Genomic DNA, 25,240 nt, shown 5'->3' with positions numbered 1-25,240 from the left:
CATTAGGACAGCTTGTCTCACTAAATCTGTTATTATCCTTACAGTCATTGGTATTATCTAGAGGTTTTCCAGGTCTGATATTGATTTCAGAGTACAGTAGCTATTTCACATTTATTTCTTACATATGGCTCGACTCATGTATGTTGTCAGAATTCTGCTCATAATAAAGTCAATGCATAAAATACAGAAGCTGAATGATACAAACAGTGAATTGACCATTCATCCCTCCAGATAATTTCCAACTGCATTCAACCAGAATACCTATTTCTTCCAGCTTCCCAATGATTTATGAAGTGTCCTATGAAGTCGGCAACATTTCCCAGAATCGTTCTGTGTTTACCCTTGTGGAACACTTGAAGTAAGTGTTTTTTCTCCTGATTGATATTCCAGGGTATGTCTCTAGTCAAGCAACATTATTCTTTATTGTCGGCTGAGTGTGGGACAAAAATAAACCACACCGACGTTTCCACAAAGCAGGACGGAAAAAAGCTTTGCAGCTTGTTTCTAAGGCACACACAGATCATTGGTTCAGCGCACTGTGCGTGGGTTACAAACAGTCTGATCATTGGTTCAGTGGACTGTGCGTGGGTTACAAACAGTTGGAACATTGGTCAATGGTCTGTGTTGATAGCTACTTGTGGCTACATATTGCACTACTTTTGTCAAAAGTAGTGCACTATATAGGGAATAGGGTACCATTTGGTACATATCCATAGAGGCCTTAAACTTCACGAGACTGACAGCAGTAGTTTTCATCGCCTCTATTTTGAGGGCTGTATTGATTAACAGTTACTTTTCAATCTCCATCTTAGAAAGTGGTGAAAAGCTGAGTCAAATTCCCGTTGCGCTGAAAATGTACAATGAACTATCTATCTATTCCAGAACAAACAAGAGACCGAGCTTCGTTACGATCATTGGTCAGAGGGAGTGAGAGGAGGAAGTTGTGTTGTGACAAAGGCATTTCTCTGAGCATTGTGGGATCTTGTCTGGCATTCAGCCAGGGAACAGAAACTGGAGGAAGGGAGACTCCTGTCTACAATGGCCACAACATTGATGAAGTCATTTCAGAAAAAGTGAACAGAAACGAGATTCGAGTTTCCATTTTGAGCACTGCATGAAAAGTAATGTCAGTAGTGTTAGAGTAGAAAAATACAACAGTAACACACTCTCTGAATAGTTCATATACTGTATGTGTCCCATATGGCACACTATTGCTATAGTGCACTACTTTTTACCAGAGCCATATGGGCCCTGGTCAAAAGTAGTGCACTATAAAGGGATTAGGATGCTATTTGGGACAGACCCCATGTGAAGGCCATTCTAAGGAAACATCTCCGTCCTGTCTGTGGTAGATGATATCTCCACAAACATGTACAATGAGGGAAACTGAACTAAAAACTAAATCATATCAAATATGGATGAGTACAAGTTGACTTGACTTAAAACATTTTAAAATCAAATTTATTTTATAAAGCCCTTTTTACATCAGCAGTTGTCACAAAGTGCTTTACAGATACCCACCGTAAAACCCCAAAGAGCAAGCAATGCAGAAGCAGAAGCACAGTGGCTAGGAAAAATTCCCAAAAAGGCAGAAACCTAGGAAGAAACCCAAGACGTTCAAACGCTCCTTACTCTAAGGAGCATAGGTACACAAATGTTCTCCACAGCATTCTGTTTAGGATTAGTATACACTTGACCAAACCTCTTTTAATGAATCAGACCTTGACAGAGGCCAGTGGGCATCAGTGAAAGGTCTCATCCATGAAAGTGTTCAAACAGTGACTGGCAAATACACAGACACACTAGGGGTTTCTAACCTTTCAAGCCTTGACCTGCCTGCTTCAAAAGGTGATTATTTGTGCTCACAGTCCTCCCTCTCCCACCCCAGTCCTCCCTCTCCCACCCCAGTCCTCCCTCTCCCACCCCAGTGTTCATCTCCTTTAATGTTTGGCCTACTGTTTAAACAGGGATGACCAATGAAGTCACAGTTCATCCCCTTTAATTTAAACCTTGGCCTCCCCTTTAAAACTGTTGTCTCTGACCAACCAGGCTAAGCCTTTGTTTCCAAAGCAACGCATTACAACGAGGAGACAAGAGGGTATGAATATGCTTGCCCGACTCTTGTTATGTATAAGGACTTCCCTTAATTAAAACAACGAGAACACAATAGACCCTGAAAAAGTGCTCCTTCTTGCCTTTGTGATTATGAGAAAGAGATGTTCTTGCACTGTTTGTAAATGATTACCAGTCCACAAAACTGTGAGATCCAATGACATATACAGGAGATGCAATATAAAGAAGCTAACGTTTATGTTGTCTTGTTGTAGTATACTGTACTGTGTGTTTGGTAATTTTTTAAAATCTTAACGTAGACTACACCAAACTGGTATATAATACAGAACAGCAGGCCTGTCTTAAGCATGCATGATGCCCTATGAATATTCTGTCTAAACAACATATATCATTCATATTACAGGAAGTAATAAAACATTATACCGGTTGGCTTGCTACCATGTGAATCATATCAGAGTCGATCAATCAGCTCGGAATTATCTAAAAGTATCTTTGGAATTTAAATTAGCTCCTACAGCTTACAAATACACAATGCTCCTTTGAGTTATTAGCCAAACATTCAGCAAGTTCCAGCCACCGAGACTAATGAGTGATCCCACCCTCATCTTTGTGAGCGCCAGAAAAATCGACAAACAGCAGGAAGTCACCATCATCCCTGCATGGGAGAAAATTGTGAGTAAGACTGACCCCCCCCCCCGACTAGCATCGGTGTCACGATAATGGACGTCCACACTGTGTAGTGTGACTCAGGCCCCCCACCCCCATGTCAATCTCGTCACAAAGCTCTGTAGTCACCCCTGTGTTTTGCCCAGTGAGTCAGCCTGCCAACACTAAGGTAAGCCAGCAGGTAGAGACGGTCAGACAAGCAATGGCTCAAAGCAGCTCTAGTGGGATAAGTGTTATTCTAACCATATGACCTTAAGTCACTGAGAAAAGCCCACTTGAATTTTATGGGCCGGTTTACCGGACACAGATTAAGCCCAGTCCTGGACTAAGAAGTTATTTCAATGGATAATGATCATGCTTTTTAGTCCAGGACCAGGACCAGGCTTGATTCTGTGTCCGGGAAACTGGCACATAAAATTCCAGTGGCTCAGAATAAATTAGACGAAAAACAAAAAGAAATGGAGAAACTTATTCAAGAAAGATCAAGTGTAATATATTATAAAAAATAAAGCTAACTGGATGGAATATGGGGGAAAATGCACCAAATTATTTTTTAATCTTCAACATAGAAATGTTACCAAAAATAATTTAGTGAAACTAGTTACAAATGACGAAGCAAAGTACTTTAAGCTTATGTTTTCGTTTCAGTCGCCTCCATCTCCTCTAACTGAAGCTAATTGTAGGGATTTTTTTCTATTGATAATGTAAAATTAACAGCCATACAGAAATACTCATGTGAAGGTGAAATTACAGAGGAGGAACTTATGGATACAATTAAAGAAATAAAGTCCGGGAAAACTCCAGGGTTGGATACCAGTCGAGGTATACCAAACCTTTTTTGATATACTCAGAGGACCGTTATTAGCATTTTTTAACCAGTCTTTGGTAAATGGTAGATTATCAGACACTAAAGAAGAAGGTCTGATTTAATTACTACTGGGAAATATAAAGATCCAGTCCATTAAAAAAATTGGAAGCCCCTTACACTTCAGTGTTGTGATGCAAAAATTCTAGCAAAATGTATAGCGCATAGAATTAAAAAAGGTATTGTCGGACATTATTAATTCTAATCAGACAGGTTTTTTACATGGACGATACATTGGAGATAATATACAGCAAGTACTGGAAACAGAACACTATGAAAAATCTGGGAAACCAGGCCTGCTATTCATAGCTGACTTTGAAAAGGCATTTTATAAAGTACGACTGGAGTTTATATATAAATGACTGGAGCATTTTGATTTTGGAGAATCTCTTATAAAATGGGTTAAAATCGTGTATAGTAACCCTAGGTGTGAAAGAGCACAGTTAGAAAGATATGGCATATAAACTCAGCAAAAAAAGAAACGTCCCTTTTTCAGGACCCTGTCTTTCAAAGATAATTTGTAGAAATCCAAGTAACTTCACAGATCTTTATTGTAAAAGGTTTAAACACTGTTTCCCATGCTTGTTCAATGAAAAATTGTAGGCCTGTTGTACGGCAGGTCCTCACCAAATGAACATGCACCTGTGGAACGGTCATTAAGACACTAACAACTTACAGACGGTAGGCAATTAAGGTCATAGTTATGAAAACCTAGGACACTAAATAGGCCTTTCTAATGACTCTGAAAAACACCAAAAGAAAGATGCTCAGGGTCCCTGCTCATCTGCGTGAACGTGCCTTAGGCATGCTGCAAGAAGGCATGAGGACTGCAGATGTAAATTGCAATGTCCGTACTGTGAGACGCCTAAGACAGCGCTACAGGGAGACAGGATGGACAGCTGATCGTCCTCGCAGTGGCAGACCACGTGTAACAACACCTGCACAGGATCGGTACATCCGAACATCACACCTGCGGGACAGGTACAGGATGGCAACAACTGCCCGAGTTACACCAGGAACGCACAATTCCTCCATCAGTGCTCAGACTGTCCGCAATAGGCTGATAGAGGCTGGGCTGTGGGCTTGTAGGCCTGTTGTACGGCAGGTCCTCACCAGACATCACCGGCAACAACGTCGCCTATGGGCACAAACCCACCGTTACTGGACCAGACAGGACTGGCAAAAAGTGCTCTTCACTGACGAGTCACGGTTTTGTCTCACTAGGGGTGATGGTTGGATTCGCGTTTATTGTCAAAGGAATGAGCGTTACACCGAGGCCTGTACTCTGGAGCGGGATCGATTTGGAGGTGGAGGGTCTGTCATGGTCTGGGGCGGTGTGTCACAGCATCGGACTGAGCTTGTTGTCATTGCAGGCAATCTCAACGCTGTGCGTTACAGGGAAGACATCCTCCTCCCTCATGTGGTACCCTTCCTGCAGGCTCATACTGACATGACCCTCCAGCATGACAATACCACCAGCCATACTGCTCATTCTGTGTGTGATTTCCTGCAAGACAGGAATGTCAGTGTTCTGCCATGGCCAGCGAAGAGCCCGGATCTCAATCCCATTGAGCACGTCTGGGACCTGTTGGATCGGAGGGTGAGGGCTAGGGCCATTCCCCCAGAAATGTCCAGGAACTTGCAGGTGCCTTGGTGGAAGAGTGGGGTAACATCTCACAGCAAGAACTGGCAAATCTGGTGCAGTCCATGAGGAGGAGATGCACTGCAGTACTTAATGCAGCTGGTGGCCACACCAGATACTGACCCCCCTTTGTTCAGGGACACATTATTCAATTTCTGTTAGTCACATGTCTGTGGAACTTGTTCAGTTTATGTCTCAGTTGTTGAATGTTGTTATGTTCATACACATTTTTACACATGTTAAGTTTGCTGAAAATAAACACAGTTGACATTGAAAGGACATTTGTTTTTTGTTGAGTTTAGTATGTATAAGCTGGAAGTAGAGGCCTAAGCGTTGTTGTTCACTAGTTTACTCCAATTAGGGGAGGGGTGGTGGGGTTGGAAAGTAATAAAGGGAAATATATATTTTTAAAGGATATGTATGTACAGTTGAAATCGGAAGTTTACATACACCTTTTTCACAATTCCTGACATTTAATCCTAGTAAAAATTCCCTGTCTTAGGTCCGTTAGGATCACCACTTTATTTTAAGAATGTGAAATGTCAGAATAATAGTAGAGATAATTATTCATTTCAGCTTTTATTTCTTTCATCACATTCCCAGTGGGTCAGAAGTTTACATACACTCAATTAGTATTTGGTAGCATTGCCTTTAAATTGTTTATCTTGGGTCAAATGTTTCGGGTAGCCTTCCACTCAATCATCAATTTGCAGACGACACAACAGTAGTAGGCTTGATTACCAACAATGACGACACCGCCTACAGGGAGGTGGTGCGGGCTCTGGGAGTGTGGTGCCAGGAAAATAACCTCTCACTCAATGTCAACAAAACAAAGGAGATGATCGTGGACTTCAGGAAACAGCAGAGGGTGCACCCCCCTTTCCACATCGATGGGACCGCAGTGGAGAAGGTGGAAAGCTTCAAGTTCCTTGGCGTACACATCACTGACAAACTGAAATGGTCCACCCACGCAGACAGTGTGGTGAAGAAGGCACAACAGAGCCTCTTCAACCTCAGGAGGCTGAAGAAATATGGCTTGGCACCTAAAACTCTCACAAACTTTTACAGATGCACAATTGAGAGCATCCTGTCGTGCTGTATCACCGCCTGGTACGGCAACTGCCCTGCCCGCAACCTCAGGGCTCTCCAGAGGGTGGTGCAGTCTGCCGAACGCATTACCAGGGGCAAACTACCCGCCCTCCAAGACACCTACAGCACCAGATGTCACAGGTAGGCCAAAAAAGATCATCAAGGACATCAACCACCCGAACCACTGCCTGTTCACCCCGCTATCATCCAGAAGGCGAGGTCAGTACAGGTGCATCAAAGCTGGGACCGAGAGAATGAAAAACAGCTTCTATCTCAAGGCCATCAGACTGTTAAATAGCCATCACTAGCACATTAGAGGCTGCTGCTGCCTATTGAAATCACTGGCCACTTTAAGAAATGGAACACTAGTCACTTTAATAATGTTTACATATCTTTCACTACTCATCTCATATGTATATACTGTATTCTATTCTATAATATTCTACTGTATCTTAGTCCATGCCTCTCTGTCATTGCTTGTCATATATGTATATATTGTATTGGGTATATGTTGTGAAATTGTTAGATATTACTTGTTAGATATTAATGCACTGTCGGTGCATTTCGCTACACCTGCAATAACATCTGCTAAACACGTGTATGCGACAAATAAAATTTGATTTGATAAGTTGGGTGATTTTTGGCCCATTCCTCCTGACAGAGGTGGTGTAACTGAGTCAGGTTTGTAGGCCTCCTTGCTCGCACATGCTTTTTCAGTTCTGCCCACAAATATTCTATAGGATTGAGGTCAGGGCTTTGTGATGGCCACTCCAATACCTTGACTTTGTTGTCCTTAAGCCATTTTGCCACAACTTTGGCAGTATGCTTGGGGTCATTGTCCATTTGGAAGACCCATTTGCGACCAAGCTTTAAATTCCTGACTGATGTCTTGAGATGTTGCTTCAATATATCCACATAATTTTCCTTCCTCATGATGCCATCTATTTTGTGAAGTACACCAGTTCCTCCTGCAGCAAAGCACCTCCACAGCATGATGCTGCCACACCTGTGCTTCACGGTTGGGATGGTGTTCTTCAGCTTGCAAGCACCCTCTTTTTCCTCCAAACATAACGATGGTCATTATGGCCAAACAGTTATATTTTTGTTTCATCAGACCAGAGGACATTTCTCCAAAAAGTAAAATATTTGTCCCCATGTGCAGTTGCAAACCGTAGTCTGGCTTTCTTATGGCGGTTTTGGAGCAGTGGCTTCTTCCTTGCTGAGAGGCCTTTCAGGTTATGTCGATATACATTGAGGGAAAAAAGTAGTTGATTCCTTGCTGATTTTGTACATGTCAAAAATGTTATAAATTGATTTGCATTTTAATGAGGGAAATAAGTATTTGACCCCTCTGCAAAACATGACTTAGTACTTGGTGGCAAAACCCTTGTTGGCAATCACAGAGGTCAGACGTTTCTTGTAGTTGGCCACCAGGTTTGCACACATCTCAGGAGGGATTTTGTCCCACTCCTCTTTGCAGATCTTCTCCAAGTCATTAAAGTTTCGAGGCTGACGTTTGGCAACTCGAACCTTCAGCTCCCTCCACAGATTTTCTATGGGATTAAGGTCTGGAGACTGGCTAGGCCACTCCAGGACCTTAATGTGCTTCTTCTTGAGCCACTCCTTTGTTGCCTTGGCCATGTGTTTTGGGTCATTGTCATGCTGGAATACCCATCCACGACCCATTTTCAATGCCCTGGCTGAGGGAAGGATTTGATGGTACATGGCCCTGTCCGTCATCCCTTTGATGCGGTGAAGTTGTCCTGTCCCCTTAGCAGAAAAACACCCCCAAAGCATAATGTTTCCACCTCCATGTTTGACGGTGGGGATGGTGTTCTTGGGGTCATAGGCAGTGTTCCTCCTCCTCCAAACACGGCGAGTTGAGTTGATGCCAAAGAGCTCCATTTTGGTCTCATCTGACCACAACACTTTCACCCAGTTCTCCTCTGAATCATTCAGATGTTCATTGGCAAACTTCAGACGGCCCTGTATATGTGCTTTCTTGAGCAGGGGGACCTTGCGGGCGCTGCAGGATTTCAGTCCTTCACGGCGTAATATGTTACCAATTGTTTTCTTGGTGACTATGGTCCCAGCTGCCTTGAGATCATTGACAAGATCCTCCCGTGTAGTTCTGGGCTGATTCTTCACCGTTCTCATGATCATTGCAACTCCACGAGGTGAGATCTTGCATGGAGCCCCAGGCCGAGGGAGATTGACAGTTATTTTGTGTTTCTTCCATTTGAGAAATAATCGCACCAACTGTTGTCACCTTCTCACCAAGCTGCTTGGCGATGGTCTTGTAGCCCATTCCAGCCTTGTGTCGGTCTTTAATCTTGTCCCTGACATCCTTGGAGAGCTCTTTGGTCTTGGCCATGGTGTAGAGTTTGGAATCTGATTGATTGATTGCTTCTGTGGACAGGTGTCTTTTATACAGGTAACAAGCTGAGATTAGGAGCACTCCCTTTAAGAGTGTGCTCCTAATCTCAGCTCGTTACCTGTATGAAAGACACCTGGGAGCCAGAAATATTTCTGATTGAGAGGGGGTCAAATACTTATTTCCCTCATTAAAATGCTAATCAATTTATAACATTTTTGACATGCGTTTTTCTGGATTTTTTTGTTGTTTTTCTGTCTCTCACTGTTCAAATAAACCTATCATTAAAATTATAGACTGATAATTTCTTTGTCAGTGGGCAAATGTACAAAATCAGCAGTGGATCAAATACTTTTTTCCCTCACTGTATATATATATACACACACACTACCATTGAAAAGTTTGGGGTCGCTTAGGAATGTCCTTGTTTTCGAAAGAAAAGCAATTTTTTTGTCCATTAAAATAACATCAAATTGATCAGAAATACAGTGTAGTCATTGTTAATAGATTAGAGTGTCTAGTTTGAGAAACAGACGCCTCACAGGTCCTCAACTGGCAGCTTCATTAAATAGTACCCGCAAAACACCAGTCTCAACGTCAACAGTGAAGAGGCGACTCCGGGATGCTGACCTTCTAGGCAGAGTTGCAAAGAAAAAGCCATATCTCACTGGCCAATAAAAATAAAATATTAAGATGGGCAAAAGAACACAGACACTGGACTTTTTCTTTGCAACTCTGCCTAGGTCAGCATCCCGGAGTCGCCTCTTCACTGTTGACGTTGAGACTGGTGTTTTGCGGGTACTATTTAATGAAGCTGCCAGTTGAGGACCTGTGAGGCGTCTGTTTCTCAAACTAGACACTAATGTATTTGTCCTCTTGCTCAGTTGTGCACCGGGCCTCCCAGTTTGCGCTGTTCTGTGAAGGGAGTAGTACACAGCGTTGTACGAGATCTTCAGTTTCTTGGCAATTTCTCGCATGGAATAGCCTTCATTTCTCAGAACAAGAATAGACTGATGAGTTTCAGAAGAAAGGTCTTTGTTTCTGGCCATTTTGATCCTGTAATCGAACCCACAATTGCTGATGCTCCAGATCCTCAACTAGTCTCACGAAGGCCAGTTTTATTGCTTCTTTAATCAGCACAACAGTTTTCAGCTGTGCTAACATAATTGCAAAAGGGTTTTCTAATGATCAATTAGCCTTTTAAAATGATAAACTTGGATTAGCAAACACAACGTGCCATTGGAACACAGGACTGATGGTTGCTGATAATGGGCCTCGGTACGCCTATGAAAATATTCCATTAAAAATCAGCAATTTCCAGCTACAATAGCCATTTACAACATTAACAATGTCTACACTGTATTTCTGATCAATTTGATGTTATTTTAATGGACAAAAAAATCGGTTTTCTTTCGAAAACAAGGAAATTTCTACGTGACCCCAAACTTTTGAACGGTAGTACATATATATATATATATATATATATATATATATATATATGCGAGAGAGAAAAAAACATGAGGGATTTTTAACAAAAATGAAAATAAATATATATAAAAAAACATACAAATACACTAATTGAAAATAAAATGATTAAAAAAAAACAACATTTTATACAAAAAAAAATAATAAAAAAGATTACCAGTGGGCAAAGTGCAAACCCAGACTTATGAACCGAGTGAGTAAGACTTTGTTTAAAGACCTCATTCAAGGCCTGTCCATTTGTGAACCAATCATGTGATTGTCATGTGTCCGTTATTTAGACCAAAAGTATGCTCTAGGGCTACGTGATGACTCACCACACCAGCGTCATGGCAACAGTAGAATGCAGGGATCCTTGAATCAATAGTCCAGATACTGACTAAGCTCACAAGATGACATGAACTCATCTGAGCCCTCTTACTCTTACAGGGTAGAGGGAATTCCTTTACTGGAGGGACGTGGTGAGACATAGGCCAACAACATGGGCCCATTTGATCCGACAACACGCTAAGATCTGAGCTATGGTTAGCTAGCTGCCTCTTACTCCCGTCTCCTCTCTCGGTCGTCATTTCTGAGAACACGGAAGTTGCTAAAACTCAAAGTAAGAAATTGGTCAGGGTTAGGGTGAAGGCAAGTGCACATGGTTAAATCGTTTTACATGTTTTGGGCAAAGAAACACAGCTTGTATTTTGCCTCAGACTGTGATTTGAGGAAAACACTGCCGAAGGGAGGTCTCACCTTGTGGTTTGGCAGCCAAGGCTTCCTTAGTGATGGATACCTTCCCGATGACGTCATCACGGCTGGAACGACACAAGGGCAACAGGTTAGGTAGATTCCACTGAACTTGCTCTTCAAATTTGTACCACTGTGTCAATAATGAACATTTTTAAGAGTCTGCAGTGTGTGTTTACCACAATGCAGGCTAGCAGTCACATGTTTTTCTTGCATAATACTGTAGTTTTAGTATCTTCTCATGTCCAAAGGTATTATGATGGGTTGTCCTCAACAGAATGAGCCTGTTTGTCCATTATTAAGAAAATTTGCTGCAGAACACGCACCTGAATGCACTCATGACTCCTTTCTATGCGCACCAAAATTACAATCGGGTTCTCTGAATTGCCTTATGAAAGCCTAACACTGTAAGATCATATTTTAAAACTTAGCTAGTCATGTTGGCAATAGAACAAGTTTTCAGATGATGCCCACCTGACCCAGATTGCAATTTATAATGGGCTGTTTTTGGATTGCATAAACAACAGTAATTGTGTGATGGCGGGGATGCAGGGTTGTGTTCCAAACAAAACAACTACAAGTGTGCTTGCCTTAGTTCCTCAATGGCACAGCAAGCAGAGCTCTTTGAATCATAAAAGTGTATTGAAATTACTTTGGAGAGGTGTGTGGCCACTTGGAGACACCAGTTAGTCCTCTCACTCAAACCCTTGTCATTTTTTTGTCTTATGTTGCATCTACCCCACATTTTCCAGGAATATTCTTATCACGTTACCCAATGTATCCAGAGTATTTTCAGACTTCGTTATTAACAAATGTAGCGATAAGCATAGTAAAAATCTACAGTGTAATGTTTGGATTCAGTCTTGTGTCCTCAACTTTGGTCTAATAATTTTCCCATAATCTCAAAACTGTTCTCTTTCAATTGCCACCATGCTTATGCATTTTCATATTTCTTCTGCAAGAAACATTTCAATTTAACCCTATCCATATAGGCCAATTCCCATGAGTGTAAGGGGTTAATGTACTGTAAAGCTTTGAATAGAATTTTAAAAAGGACCTAAATATATTTGAATAGGGTCCATAATATATATAAACAATATCAAAATATGAAAATTAAAGTACAGTCCTGCAATTGTGTAGTAAAAGCCTTATGGGTGGCAATGATATAAAAGCTGACTTTGAGAAAAGAGGCAACCTCCTCATTACCTGAGTGAGTCCTCATCCAGTACATGGAAGGAGATGGTATGGAAGGACGGGGGCAGGTGAACGTTATACTCCTCCCCCCAGAAGGGAGAGAGCGTCTTCCATATCGTAGCCGTCCTGGGAGAGAGAGATAAGGTCATACTAATATCAACATTGTAAAGGCATATTGAGATAAGGTCATAAGACAACACCATAAAGGCATATTAATAACGTGATGCATGCATAAATAATACACAATAATCTATACCAGTCCCCATATTGATCTAGTAGCACATCGGAGTCATTCAGGAGCCCTGAATTTGAGTAATGATATGTGTTTTCCAATGAAAGAGATGTATCTTAGTTTGCGTCATTGACCCTAACACAATAAACCTTGATTGTTTGTTGCTAATAGGTATCCCTCAAATAATTTGACTGTCATACATTCTGCTGGCTAGCCAAGGATTTATATTCCTGCTAAATGTCTTAAAAACAACAGGACCATCCAACGCTAAGAATGGCTGAGGTATTTATTTATTTACAAAAGAAAAGGCATTACATATATCTTTAAAGTAACTATCCAGTGTTTCCAGATATCTATGAAATATGACCTATAATGAATTACAATATGAGTGAAATAGTTTTCCTCCCCAAAAATTGTAATTAAGAATGTTAAAATCAGCTTTTATGTTTTGGAATGGTGTGGACGTACCCCAACAGAATGGTGTGGGTATATACCGGTTATTACAAATATGAATGCGAGTATAACACTGATTGGCTAGCTCAACCAATGAGCCAACATGACATCATGTTCTATGAGGAAATAGAAAGCATTTTTGAAACGGCCAGTTTGAGATACAAGTTTGAGGTGGGGTCATAGAGAATGATAGAGAAAGCATCCCTATATCGTTCCCATTAATGGCGTCTGTGAGCGAACGGGCAGCGCGATTGAGGCCATCTCCATTTTGAAGTAGTCAATTTTAAATATTCTACTACTTCTTAAATGAGCTGGCAAAAAAACTGAAAGGGTACATACTGCCACCTGTAGTGTGTTGTTTGAACACTGCTACTGCTCTCTCCTCGTCTGACCATGTGTTCTCGCATACCCCGAGAGCATCTGATCAGCGGGATGGTGGCACAGGAATCCTCATCTCTCCCAAGTGGACATTCTCTCTTTTTCCCCTGACCCATCTGTCTATCTCCTCATTTGAATTCCATGCTGTCACAGCCACTAGCCCATTCAAGCTTAACATCCTTGTCATTTATCGCCCTCCAGGTTCCCTTGGAGAGTTCATCAATGAGCTTGACGCCTTGATAAGTTCCTTTCCTGAGGATGGCTCACCCCTCACAGTTCTGGGTGACTTCAACCTCCCTACGTCTACATTTGACTCATTTCTCTCTGCCTCCTCCTTTCCACTCCTCTCCTCTTTTGACCTCACCCTCTCACCATCCCCCCCTACTCACAAGGCAGGCAATACGCTTGACCTCATCTTTACTAGATGCTGTTCTTCTACTAATCTCACTGCAACTCCCCTCCATGTCTCCGACCACTACTTTGTATCCTTTTCTCTCTCGCTCTCCTCCAACACTACTCACTCTGCCCCTACTCAGATGGTAATGCGCCGTCGCAACCTTCGCTCTCTCTCTCCCGCTACTCTCTCCTCTTCCATCCTATCATCTCTTCTCTCTGCTCAATCCTTCTCCCTCCAATCTCCTGATTCTGCCTCCTCAAACCTCCTCTCCTCCCCTTCTGCATATTTTGACTCTCTATGTCCCCTATCCTCCCGGCCGGCTCGGTCCTCCCCTCCTGCTCCGTGGCTTGACAACTCATTGCGAGCTCACAGAACAGGGCTCCGGGCAGCCGAGCGGAAATGGAGGAAAACTAGACTCCCTGCGGACCTGGCATCTTTTCACTCCCTCCTCTCTACATTTTCTTCATCTGTTTCTGCTGCTAAAGCCACTTTCTACCACTCTAAATTCCAAGCATCTGCCTCTAACCCTAGGAAGCTCTTTGCCACCTTCTCCTCCCTGCTGAATCCTCCTCCCCCTCCTCCCTCTCTGTGGATGACTTCATCAACCATTTTGAAAAGAAGGTTGACGACATCCGATCCTCGTTTGTTAAGTCAAATGACACTGCTGGTCCTGCTCACACTGCCCTACCCTATGCTTTGACTTCTTTCTCCCCTCTCTCTCCAGATGAAATCTTGCGACTTGTGACGGCCAGCCGCCCAACAACCTTCCCGCTTGACCCTATCCCCTCCTCTCTTCTCCAGACCATCTCCGGTGACCTTCTCCCTTACCTCACCTCGCTCATCAACTCATCCTTGACCGCTGGCTATGTCTCTTCCGTCTTCAAGAGAGCGAGAGTTGCACCCCTTCTCAAAAAACCAACACTCGATCCCTCTGATGTCAACAACTACAGACCAGTATCCCTTCTTTCTTTCTCTCCAAAACTCTTGAGCGTGCCGTCTTTAGCCAACTCTCTTGCTATCTCTCTCAGAATGACCTTCTTGATCCAAACCAGTCAGGTTTCAAGACTGGTCATTCAACTGAGACTGCTCTTCTCTGTGTCACGGAGGCTCTCCGCACTGCTAAAGCTAACTCTCTCTCCTCTGCTCTTGTCCTTCTAGACCTGTCTGCTGCCTTTGATACTGTGTACCATCAGATCCTCCTCTCCACCCTCTCCGAGTTGGGCATCTCCGGCGCGGCTCACTCTTGGATTGCGTCCTACCTGACCGGTCGCTCCTACCAAGTGGCGTGGCGAGAATTTGTCTCCGCACCACGTGCTCTCACCACTGGTGTCCCCCAGGGCTCAGTTCTAGGCCCTCTCCTATTCTCGCTATACACCAAGTCACTTGGCTCTGTCATATCCTCACATGGCCTCTCCTATCATTGCTACGCAGACGACACACAACTAATCTTCTCCTTTCCCTCTTCTGATAACCAGGTGGCGAATCGCATCTCTGCATGTCTGGCAGACATATCAGTGTGGATGACGGATCACCACCTCAAGCTGAACCTCGGCAAGACGGAGCTGCTCTTCCTCCCGGGGAAGGACTGCCCATTCCATGATCTCGCCATCAGGGTTGACAACTCCGTTGTGTCCTCCTCCCAGAATGCGAAGAGCCTTGGCGTGAACCTGGACAACACCCTGTCGTTCTCCGCTAACATCAAGGCGGTGACCCGATCCTGTAGGTTCATGCTCTACAACATTCTGAGAGTACGACCCTGCCTTACACAGGAAGCGGCACATGTCCTAATCCAGGCACTTGTCATCTCCCGTCTGGATTACTGCAACTCGCTGTTGACTGGGCTCCCTGCCTGTGCCATTAAACCCCTACAACTCATCCAGAATGCCGCAGCCCGTCTGGTGTTCAACCTTCCCAAGTTCTCTCACCTCACCCCGCTCCTCCGCACACTCCACTGGCTTCCAGTTGAAGCTCGCATCTGCTACAAGACCATGGTGGTTGCCTATGGAGCTGTGAGGGGAACGGCACCTCCGTACCTTCAGGCTCTGATCAGTCCCTATACTCAAACGAGGGCATTGCGTTCATCCACCTCTGGCCTGCTGGCCCCCCTACCTCTGCGGAAGCACAGTTCCCGCTCAGCCCAGTCAAAACTGTTCGCTGCTCTGGCACCCCAATGGTGGAACAAGCTCCCTCACAACGCCAGGACAGCGGAGTCACTCACCACCTTCCGGAGACACTTGAAACCCCACCTCTTTAAGGAATACCTGGGATAGGATAAAGTAATCCTTCTACCCTTCTATGGAGAGACAGCGGGCTCAAATTCCACAATTAAGGGTTTTACTAGCGACAGAGAGCATGTAGCCATTGACTTCAGCTTTTTACAGTCAGCTCCCATTCAGCAAGCCAGGCGAGAGGTCACACAGTTAAACATTAACAAGTAAAGCTGGCCTTCCCTTACTCTACTGTTCCGTCTACAGCAGATTGTCAGGCTGAGGCGACCAACAGACTTTACCAGCAGATTGCTCATAACAACAAACGCTTGGTTAAAGATAATGGCTGAATTGTCCTAATCCTTTTGGATAACACAGTCCTAAATTAAAAGGTGTTTCTATTCTATGCAGATAAACCTCAGCTAAAAATGCTTTTTGTCCATCACAATTGCCAAACAAGACATTGTAATTCTAGATATAATACGTTGATTAAAACACACTCTTGGCTTTCATCAAAACACACCCAGGTGGATCAGCATATAAAGCTTTAGCCAGCTGAGATTTGCCGAACTAATTGAAAGTAAGTGGCGCTCTATGGAAATTATGATCTAATTAATCATCTGTAAAATGTATGATAATCGCCGAAGCGCAAACAAAGCAGGGCGGCAGAGAGGATCTTCAGCCGGCTTAATGGGTCTGCCAGAGACAGGAAACACACACACACACACATACATACCTAATGATGGCCTCATTGTCAATCCTCACGATGCAATATGGATCACTGCTTCCAGTTCTGCAATGGAAATCAGAGAGAGCATAACAAACACATTCACTGATGAAACTCAGAGGAGAAGATGACAGTCACACGGTAAGTCATACCTACATAAAGACTTCATAAAACATTATTACTATCCCAAAACGCATTCATAAGCAGTACTAATACTTATGCCAACAACCGCATGTTGAAATTTCCATTATGACACGTACGCTCACTCATATTCATTACCTATGTCAGTAATGTCACTTATAATGCGGACATAAGATTTGATGACATGCTCATGTACTGCTTATGTGTGTTATGAGTAATGAATGTATTATGACGTCCTTATGTAGGTACCCTTCAAATAAAGTGTTGCCCAAATGTCCATAGACACTCAATAGTGTGCCCGAGGCAGAGGCTACATAGAATTATTCATTTCTAAAATTATAAATAAAATAACATTACGGATGGATGGATGGGTAAACCTAGTTGTACTGACGCTAAGTTCTACAACCACAAGGTGTGAGGAAATATTAAACAAAGGATTGAGCCAGCATAGAAACATTTAACATGCTTTCTTATCATTGTGGTACAAACTCAGCCTCTGGGTGTGTGTGTGCGTGCACGCTTGTGTGTACACGTGCATGTCCTTTGGTGTAAGTCAAAGTCTATGGCGAAAGGGCACCCGATGCGTAGTCTAGCCTTTGCAGCTTCCCAGTTCAAAAGAGCCATCCTGGGTACCGGCAGACATCACAACCGGTCCGGGTCCGCTGCTGGCCTTTAAAGCCTCAGGCTGCTTCCCAAATCAAATCAAAGTTTATTGGTTGCGTACACAGTTTAGCAGATGTTATAGCAGGTACAGCGAAATGCTTGTGTTACTAGCTCCTGACAGTGCAGTAAAAAATGTCAAACAAAATAATTATTAAATAATAGAAGCAAGAAATCACAAATGTCAGGACGAATGCAGTAAAGAATCCAAATAAACACTATCAGTAATCCAAATGCAATCTATGCGTATATACAGTGGCTTCAGAAAGTATTCACCCCCCTTGACTTTGTCCACATTTTGTTGTGTTACAGCCTGAATTTAAAATTGATTAAATTGAGATTGTGTCATTAGCCTACACACAATGTCAAAGTGAAAATTGTTACGAATTAATACAAAATGAAAAGGTGAAATGTCTTGAGTCAATAAGTATTCAACCCTTTTATTATGGCAAGCCTAACTAAATACAGGAGTAAAGATTAGCTTAACAAGTCACATAATAAGTTGAATTGACTGCATGGACAATAGTAGTGTTTAACATAATTTTTGAATGACTACCTCATCTATGTACCCCACACATACAATTATCTGTAAGGTCCCTCAGTCGAGCAGTGAATTTCAAACACAGATTCAACCACAAAGACCAGGGAGGTTTCCCAATGCCTCGCAAAGAAGGTCACCTATTGGTAAAAATAAAAAAGCAGACACTGAATATCCCTTGAGCATAGTGAAGTTATTAATTACACTTTGGATGGTGTATCAATACACCCAGTCACTACAAAGATACAGGCATCCTTCCTAACTCAGTTGCCAGAGAGGAAGGAAACCACTTAGGGGTTTCACCATGAGGCCAATGGTGACTTTAAAACAGTTAGAGTTAATGGCTGCGATAGGAGAAAACTGAGGATGGATCAACGACATTGTAGTTACTCTACAATACTAACCTAAACGAGAGTGAAAAGAAGGAAACCTTTACAGAATACAAATATTTCAAAACATGCATCTTGTTTGAATTAAGGCACTAAAGTAAAACCGATAAAAATGTTGCAAAGAAATTAACTTTATGTAATGAACACAAAGCGTTATGTTTGGGGCAAATCCAACACAACACATTACTGAGTACCAATCCTCATATTTTCAAGCAAGCAAGGGACTAATGGCGCCGGAGAAGATGGCTGCCGTTTTACAGCCCTCTAACCAATTGTACTATTATGTGTTTTTTCGCGTTATTTGTAATTTATTCTGTACATAATGTTTCTGCCATCGTCTCTTATAAGCAAAAAGAGCTTCTGGATATCAGGACAGTGATTACTCACCTCGTATTGGACGAAGATTTTTCTTCAACGAGTCGGACGTGAAGGATATCCTACAGACACCCGACAAGGCCCAAATCCCCGTCATTCGCAGGAGAAAGAGACGGAGATATATATATATATATATATATATATTTAAAAGTCATTTAGCAGACGCTCTTATCCAGAGCGACTTACAGGAGCAATTAGAGTTAAGTGCCTTGCTCAAGGGCACATCGACACATTTTTCACCTAGTCGGCTAGGGGATTAGAACCAGCGACCTTTCGGTTACTGGCACAACGCTCTTAAACACTAAGCTACCTGCAGCTCTGCAGATATCGTGGACGTAGGTCGGGGTGCCTCGTAAGGATCCGACGGCGAGCGAGTAAACTGCCTCTTCCATCAATCCTATTAGCCAATCTTCAATCATTGGAAAATAAATTAGATGACCTAAGATTACGCTTATCCTACGAACGGGACATAAAAAACTGTAATATCTTATGTTTCACTGAGTCGTGGCTGAACGAAGACATGGACAACATACAGCTAGCGGGCTATACGCTACATCGGCAGAATAGAACGGCTGACTCCGGTAAGACAAGGGGTGGCGGTCTGTGTATATTTGTAAACAACAGCTGGTGCACTAAATCAAATACTAAGGAAGTCTCGAGGTTTTGCTCGCCTGAGGTAGAGTATTATGATAAGCTGTAGACCACACTATTTACCAAGAGAGTTTTCATCTATATTTTTCATAGCAGTCTATTTACCACCACAAACCAATGCTGGCATTAAGATTGCACTCAATGAGCTGTATAAGGCCATTACTAAACAGGAAAACGCTCATCCAGAGGCAGCGCTCCTAGTGGTCGGGGACTTTAATGCAGGGAAACTTAAATCCGTTCTACCTAAATTCTACCAGCATGTTAAATGTGCAACCAGAGGAAAAAAAACTCTAGACCACCTTTACTCCACACACAGAGACACATACAAAGCTCTCCCTCGCCCTCCATTTGGCAAATCTGACCATAACTCTATCCTCCTGATTCCTGCTTATAAGCAAAAACTAAAGCATGAAGCACCAGTGACTCTGTTAATAAAAAAGTGGTCAGATGACGCAGATGCTAAGCTACAGGACTGTTTTGCTAGCACAGACTGGAACATGTTCCGGGATCCTTCAGATAGCATTGAGGAGTACACCACATCAGTCACTGGCTTCATCAATAAGTGCATTGATGATGTCGTCCCCACAGCGACTGTACGTACATACCCCAACCAGAAGCCATGGATTACAGGCAACATCCGCACTGAGCTAAAGGGTAGAGCTGCCACCTTCAAGGAGCGGGACTCTAACCCGGACGCTTATAAGAAATCCCGCTATGCCCTCCGACGAACCATAAAACAGGCAAAGAGTCAATACAGGACTAAGATTGAATCGTACTACACCGGCTCTGACGCTCGTCGGATGTGGCAGGGCTTGAAAACTATTACAGACTACAAAGAGAAGCATAGCCGCAAGCTTCCCAGTGACACAAGCCTACCAGACGAGCTAAACCACCTCTATGCTCGCTTCGAGGCAAGCAACACTGAAGCATGCATGAGAGCACCAGCTGCTCCGGATGAATATGTGATCACGCTCTCCGTAGCCGATGTGAGTAAGACTTTTAAGCAGGTGAACATTCACAAGGCCGCAGGGCCAGACGGATTACTAGGACGTGTCCTCCGATCATGTGCTGACCAACTGGCAAGTGTCTTCACCGACATTTTCAACATGTTCCTGACTGAGTCTGTAATACCAACATGTTTCAAGCAGACCACCATAGTCCCCGTGCCCAAGGACACTAAGATAACCTGTCTAAATGACTACTGCCCCGTAGCACTGACGTCTGTAGCCATGAAGTGCTTTGAAAGGCTGGTCATGGCTCACATCAACACCATTATCCCAGAAACCCTAGACCCACTCCAATTTGCATACCGCACCAACAGATCCACAGATGATGCAATCTCTATTGCACTCCACTCTGCCCTTTCCCACCTGGACAAGAGGAACACCTACGTGAGAATGCTATTCATTGACTACAGCTCAGCATTCAACCCCATAGTGCCCTCAAAGCTCATCACTAAGCTAAGGATCCTGGGACTAAACACCTCCCTCTGCAACTGGATCCTGGACTTCCTGACGGGCCGCCCCCAGGTGGTAAGGGTAGGTAACAACACATCTGCCACACTGATCCTCAACACAGGAGCCCCTCAGGGGTGCATGCTCAGTCCCCTCCTGTACTCCCTGTTCACCCATGACTGCATGGCCAGGCACGACTCCAACACCATCATTAAGTTTGCCGACGACACAACAGTGGTAGGCCTGTGTTACGGATACAGGTATCCTGTGTTTTTGTGTGTTTCTCTCCTTCTGCCCTAATCACAGGTGTCCTGTATGTTCCTGATTGGTGGTCGTTGAGGTGTCTGCTGATTGGACCAATCAGTGAACATTCCTGTTAATTGCACCACCTGTTATTCGTTTGTTCAATCACACATCCCATTTTATAAAAACCAGACTTGTGTTTGTTGAGAGAGAGAGACTTTTTGCCATATGTGAGTATGGACACGGTGGTGTCCTGTGTGTTGTGTACGCACTAAGTTGTTGGTTACCCTATTGGTAACATTATTAGAATATATTTCTTTACCTGAGTGTGGATACTGTTGTATCCTGTGTGGTGTGTACTTATTTAATTGCTGAGTACCCTGTTTAGTAGTTTTGTGTGTTTTTTGGGAAAAGGGGGGTTTAAGCTAGTTGCCCTTGGGCGTACATTACCCGTAGGAAGAAATCTGTCTATAAACACCAGTTAGACCTGAGCGGACCACCCACTGTATTTTTGTATGGTAGCAGTAGCCTAGCGGTTCTTCAGGCAGGCTAGATCAGTTTAGGGGGTTTTACACTATTGTTTCATTTCTTGGGTCCTGCTCAGCCCTTTTTCCCAAACCCTTACCGTGTGTTCATAAATAAACACTTTGTGTTTGACGGTAGTTCATGGTAGTTGTGTCTTATTTGTTCTCACTATTCCATGCCACACTTATAATTTACATGAATTTATGTTACGGGTCTCATGTCCATCCACCCTAGATGTTTAGAGCCACGGGGTTCGTAACATAAAGTGGGGGCTCGTCTGGGATCCTATCTATCCCATGCTACTCATGTAAATTAGTTAGTGTCTGGTTCAGTGTTGAGCTTAGCAGCTGTAACTACCTGTTTTTTTTTGTGTGTTCAGTAGTCGACGGCTCGTGTTGCTAGTAGGATGGCTACTTTTGAGTTGGAGGCATTTTTGGAAAACCCTACGTGGGAGGTTTTTGATAATTGCCGTAGAGTGGATCTACAGGCTTTGGCTGACCACTTTTCTGTACCCATACCGAGGGGGTTTAGTGAAAGCAGAAGTTAGGGAAGTAGTGTTAGCGATATTGTTAAACGAGCGAGTGCTTGAGTTACCGCCGCCTGAGTCTGCTGCTCCTGTAGGGGATGTGGTTGCTGTTCCTGTAAGCCCATCAGTGTCTGAGGACGAGGCTAAGGCTCCAGCCACATTGCCCCGTTATGACCCACTCTCCCCACTGACTGACAGTGATGCCAGGATGGATGTCCGCTCGACACGGCTCCAAATAGAGGCGGAAGAGCGGGCACAAATCAGGCAAGACAAGCTGGAGATGCGTAAGATGGAACTGGAGACGCGTAGGCTTGATCAAGAACTGGAGACGCGTAAGATGGAACTGGAGATGCGTAAAATGGAACTAGAGGCAGAAACAGCGAGGTTAGTCTCTGCTCATACTATGCCTGCTAGTGAGCCAGCCTCACCAGCGGTGTCGTCTGCTACATTTGATATTAGTAGACAGATCACCTTGGTACCTGTGTTTAGGGAGTCAGAGGTTGATTCCTATTTCAGTGTGTTTGAGCGTATAGCGGTAGCATTGAAATGGCCCGACGAGGTATGGTGCCTATTACTTCAGTGTAAGCTAACAGGTAAAGCCCAAGAGGTTCTGGCAGCGCTACCTCTTGAAGACAGTTTGAATTATGAGGTGGTCAAAGCTACTGTTCTTCGTGCCTATGAGCTTGTTCCTGAGGCATATCGACAGAGATTTAGGTCTCATAAAAGTCTCCTACTCAGACTTATGTGGAGTTTGCTAGAGACAAAGGAAATCTGTTTGACAAATGGCACAGTGCTAGTAAGGTAACTGATTTTAACTCTCTACGGGAGTTAATCTTGTTAGAAGAGTTTAAAAATTGTTTACCGGAACGCATTGTAGTTTATCTGAACGAACAGAAAGTATCCTCACTGTCGGAAGCGTCTGTATTGGCAGACGAGTTTGTGTTGACGCATAAGAGCGTGTTTTCGGCTCGTACGGAGAGCCGGGCTGCGGAGTTGCTAACTTTTAATCCTAGTCGACCAGCAGTACATCCAGCACGCCCAAAAGATGTGCGTCACTGTTTCTATTGTCATAAGGTGGGACATATAGTTAATGATTGCTTTCTGCTAAAACGCAAACCGGGGATGCCTCTAGCACGCCAGGCCGCCAACGGGTGTTGGGCTGATTCGGATGCGGTTGTAGGGCCGGAATCAAGACAGAAGCCTCATAGTGAATGTGGTTTGAAAGTCCCTGTCCCAGATCACAGTTATGAACCGTTCATTTTTGAGGGGTTTGTTTCTATATCAGATGATGAAGCGTCTCAGCGTCCAGTTAGAATCCTCAGAGATACTGGTGCGGCGCAGTCGTTCATACTAGCTGATGTGTTGCCCTTGTCCAGTAATACATATTGTGGTTCCAGTGTGTTAGTACAAGGAATTGAAATGGGTTTCGTCCCAGTGCCATTGCACTTTGTGAACGTACACTCTGAGTTAGTCAGTGGATTGTTCAGAGTGGGCGTACGTCTATGTTGCCAGTAAAAGGTGTGACATTTATAATGGGCAACGATATTGCCGGAGGAAAGGTAATACCCATATTGGAGGTATTGGATAAAAGTGACCAGTCTCTCTCCGAGGAGCTGGCACAGGGTTATCCAGATGTGTTCCCCGCTTGTGCTGTCACACGTGCTCAAGCACGACAAGTGGGTGAAGTGGTAGATTTGTCAGACACGATTCTATTCAGAGAGTGTGACCCAGAGGATAGTTCGGGTGCTACCTCTGGTAAGCTGGTGCAGTCTGACCAACAGCCCAGAGAAAGGAAGAAGGATGTGGAACTTGTTGCTGAAGCAATACAGTTACCAGTTACTCGTGAGCAGCTGATCGCTAACCAACAGGTTGACATTAGCCTGGCTAAATGTTTTTCTAGTGTTGTCTCAAAAGACGAGCTAAAGAAGAAAAACATGGCATACTTCATTGATGGTAATCTCCTCATGCGTAAATGGACATCCCATGTTGACGCTGGCGGAGATTGGAATGCTGTTTACCAAATAGTGATTCCTACAGCCTTTCGACAAAATGTTTTATCCCTCGCTCATGATCACCAGTGGTCCGGACATCTGGGAGTCACCAAGACTTATGATCGTGTTTTGCGACATTTCTTTTGGCCTGGTTTAAAACAAGATGTGGCTCAGTTCTGTCGGACTTGCCACACCTGTCAAGTAGTTGGGAAACCGAACCAGGTTATTTCCCCCGCGCCTCTTTGTCCCATACCGGCCATAGGTGAACCATTCGAACATGTGATGGTTGATTGTGTTGGACCATTACCAAAAACAAAATCTGGTAACCAGTTTATGTTGACAATTATGTGTGTGGCCGCCAGGTACCCAGAGGCCATTCCTCTGCGAAAAGGGGTTGGATAATGTGTTGGCAGATGCTTTGTCTCGTGTGTATGATCTAGGGTTTTTTTTTGTTATCCCGGCAGGATGATTATAGAAATTTGGGTGTTGTGATAGTACGTGTGTCGCAAACCATTGTGGTTTGCTCTTTTAAGGGTGGGAGTGTTACGGATACAGGTATCCTGTGTTTTTGTGTGTTTCTCTCCTTCTGCCCTAATCACAGGTGTCCTGTATGTTCCTGATTGGTGGTCGTTGAGGTGTCTGCTGATTGGACCAATCAGTGAACATTCCTGTTAATTGCACCACCTGTTATTCGTTTGTTCAATCACACATCCCATTTTATAAAAACCAGACTTGTGTTTGTTGAGAGAGACTTTTTGCCATATGTGAGTATGGACACGGTGGTGTCCTGTGTGTTGTGTACGCACTAAGTTGTTGGTTACCCTATTGGTAACATTATTATAATATATTTCTTTACCTGAGTGTGGATACTGTTGTATCCTGTGTGGTGTGTACTTATTTAATTGCTGAGTACCCTGTTTAGTAGTTTTGTGTGTTTTTTGGGAAAAGGGGGGTTTAAGCTAGTTGCCCTTGGGCGTACATTACCCGTAGGAAGAAATCTGTCTATAAACACCAGTTAGACCTGAGCGGACCACCCACTGTATTTTTGTATGGTAGCAGTAGCCTAGCGGTTCTTCAGGCAGGCTAGATCAGTTTAGGGGTTTTACACTATTGTTTCATTTCTTGGGTCCTGCTCAGCCCTTTTTCCCAAACCCTTACCGTGTGTTCATAAATAAACACTTTGTGTTTGACGGTAGTTCATGGTAGTTGTGTCTTATTTGTTCTCACTATTCCATG

General features: G+C 43.6%; 1 protein-coding gene across 1 annotated transcript in view; it reads right to left on the bottom strand.

The window, feature by feature from the left end:
* The window catches only part of rasa4 (RAS p21 protein activator 4), a 103,829-nt gene that overhangs the window by 58,765 nt on the left and 19,824 nt on the right, over window positions 1-25,240 (bottom strand). Inside the window, exons 2-4 of the mRNA XM_041893711.2 lie at window positions 16,521-16,577; window positions 12,130-12,243; window positions 10,930-10,991 (exon numbers count right to left, since the gene is read on the bottom strand). Of these exons, the coding sequence (XP_041749645.2) occupies window positions 10,930-10,991; window positions 12,130-12,243; window positions 16,521-16,577 (233 nt within the window). The remainder of the gene's footprint in view (window positions 1-10,929; window positions 10,992-12,129; window positions 12,244-16,520; window positions 16,578-25,240) is intronic.

The sequence above is a fragment of the Coregonus clupeaformis genome, chromosome 13, assembly GCF_020615455.1.
Source record: "Coregonus clupeaformis isolate EN_2021a chromosome 13, ASM2061545v1, whole genome shotgun sequence".
Lineage (NCBI taxonomy): Eukaryota > Metazoa > Chordata > Actinopteri > Salmoniformes > Salmonidae > Coregonus > Coregonus clupeaformis.
The sequence above is the reverse complement of the archived record's forward strand: the minus strand, read 5'-3'. Positions and strand labels throughout refer to the sequence as shown.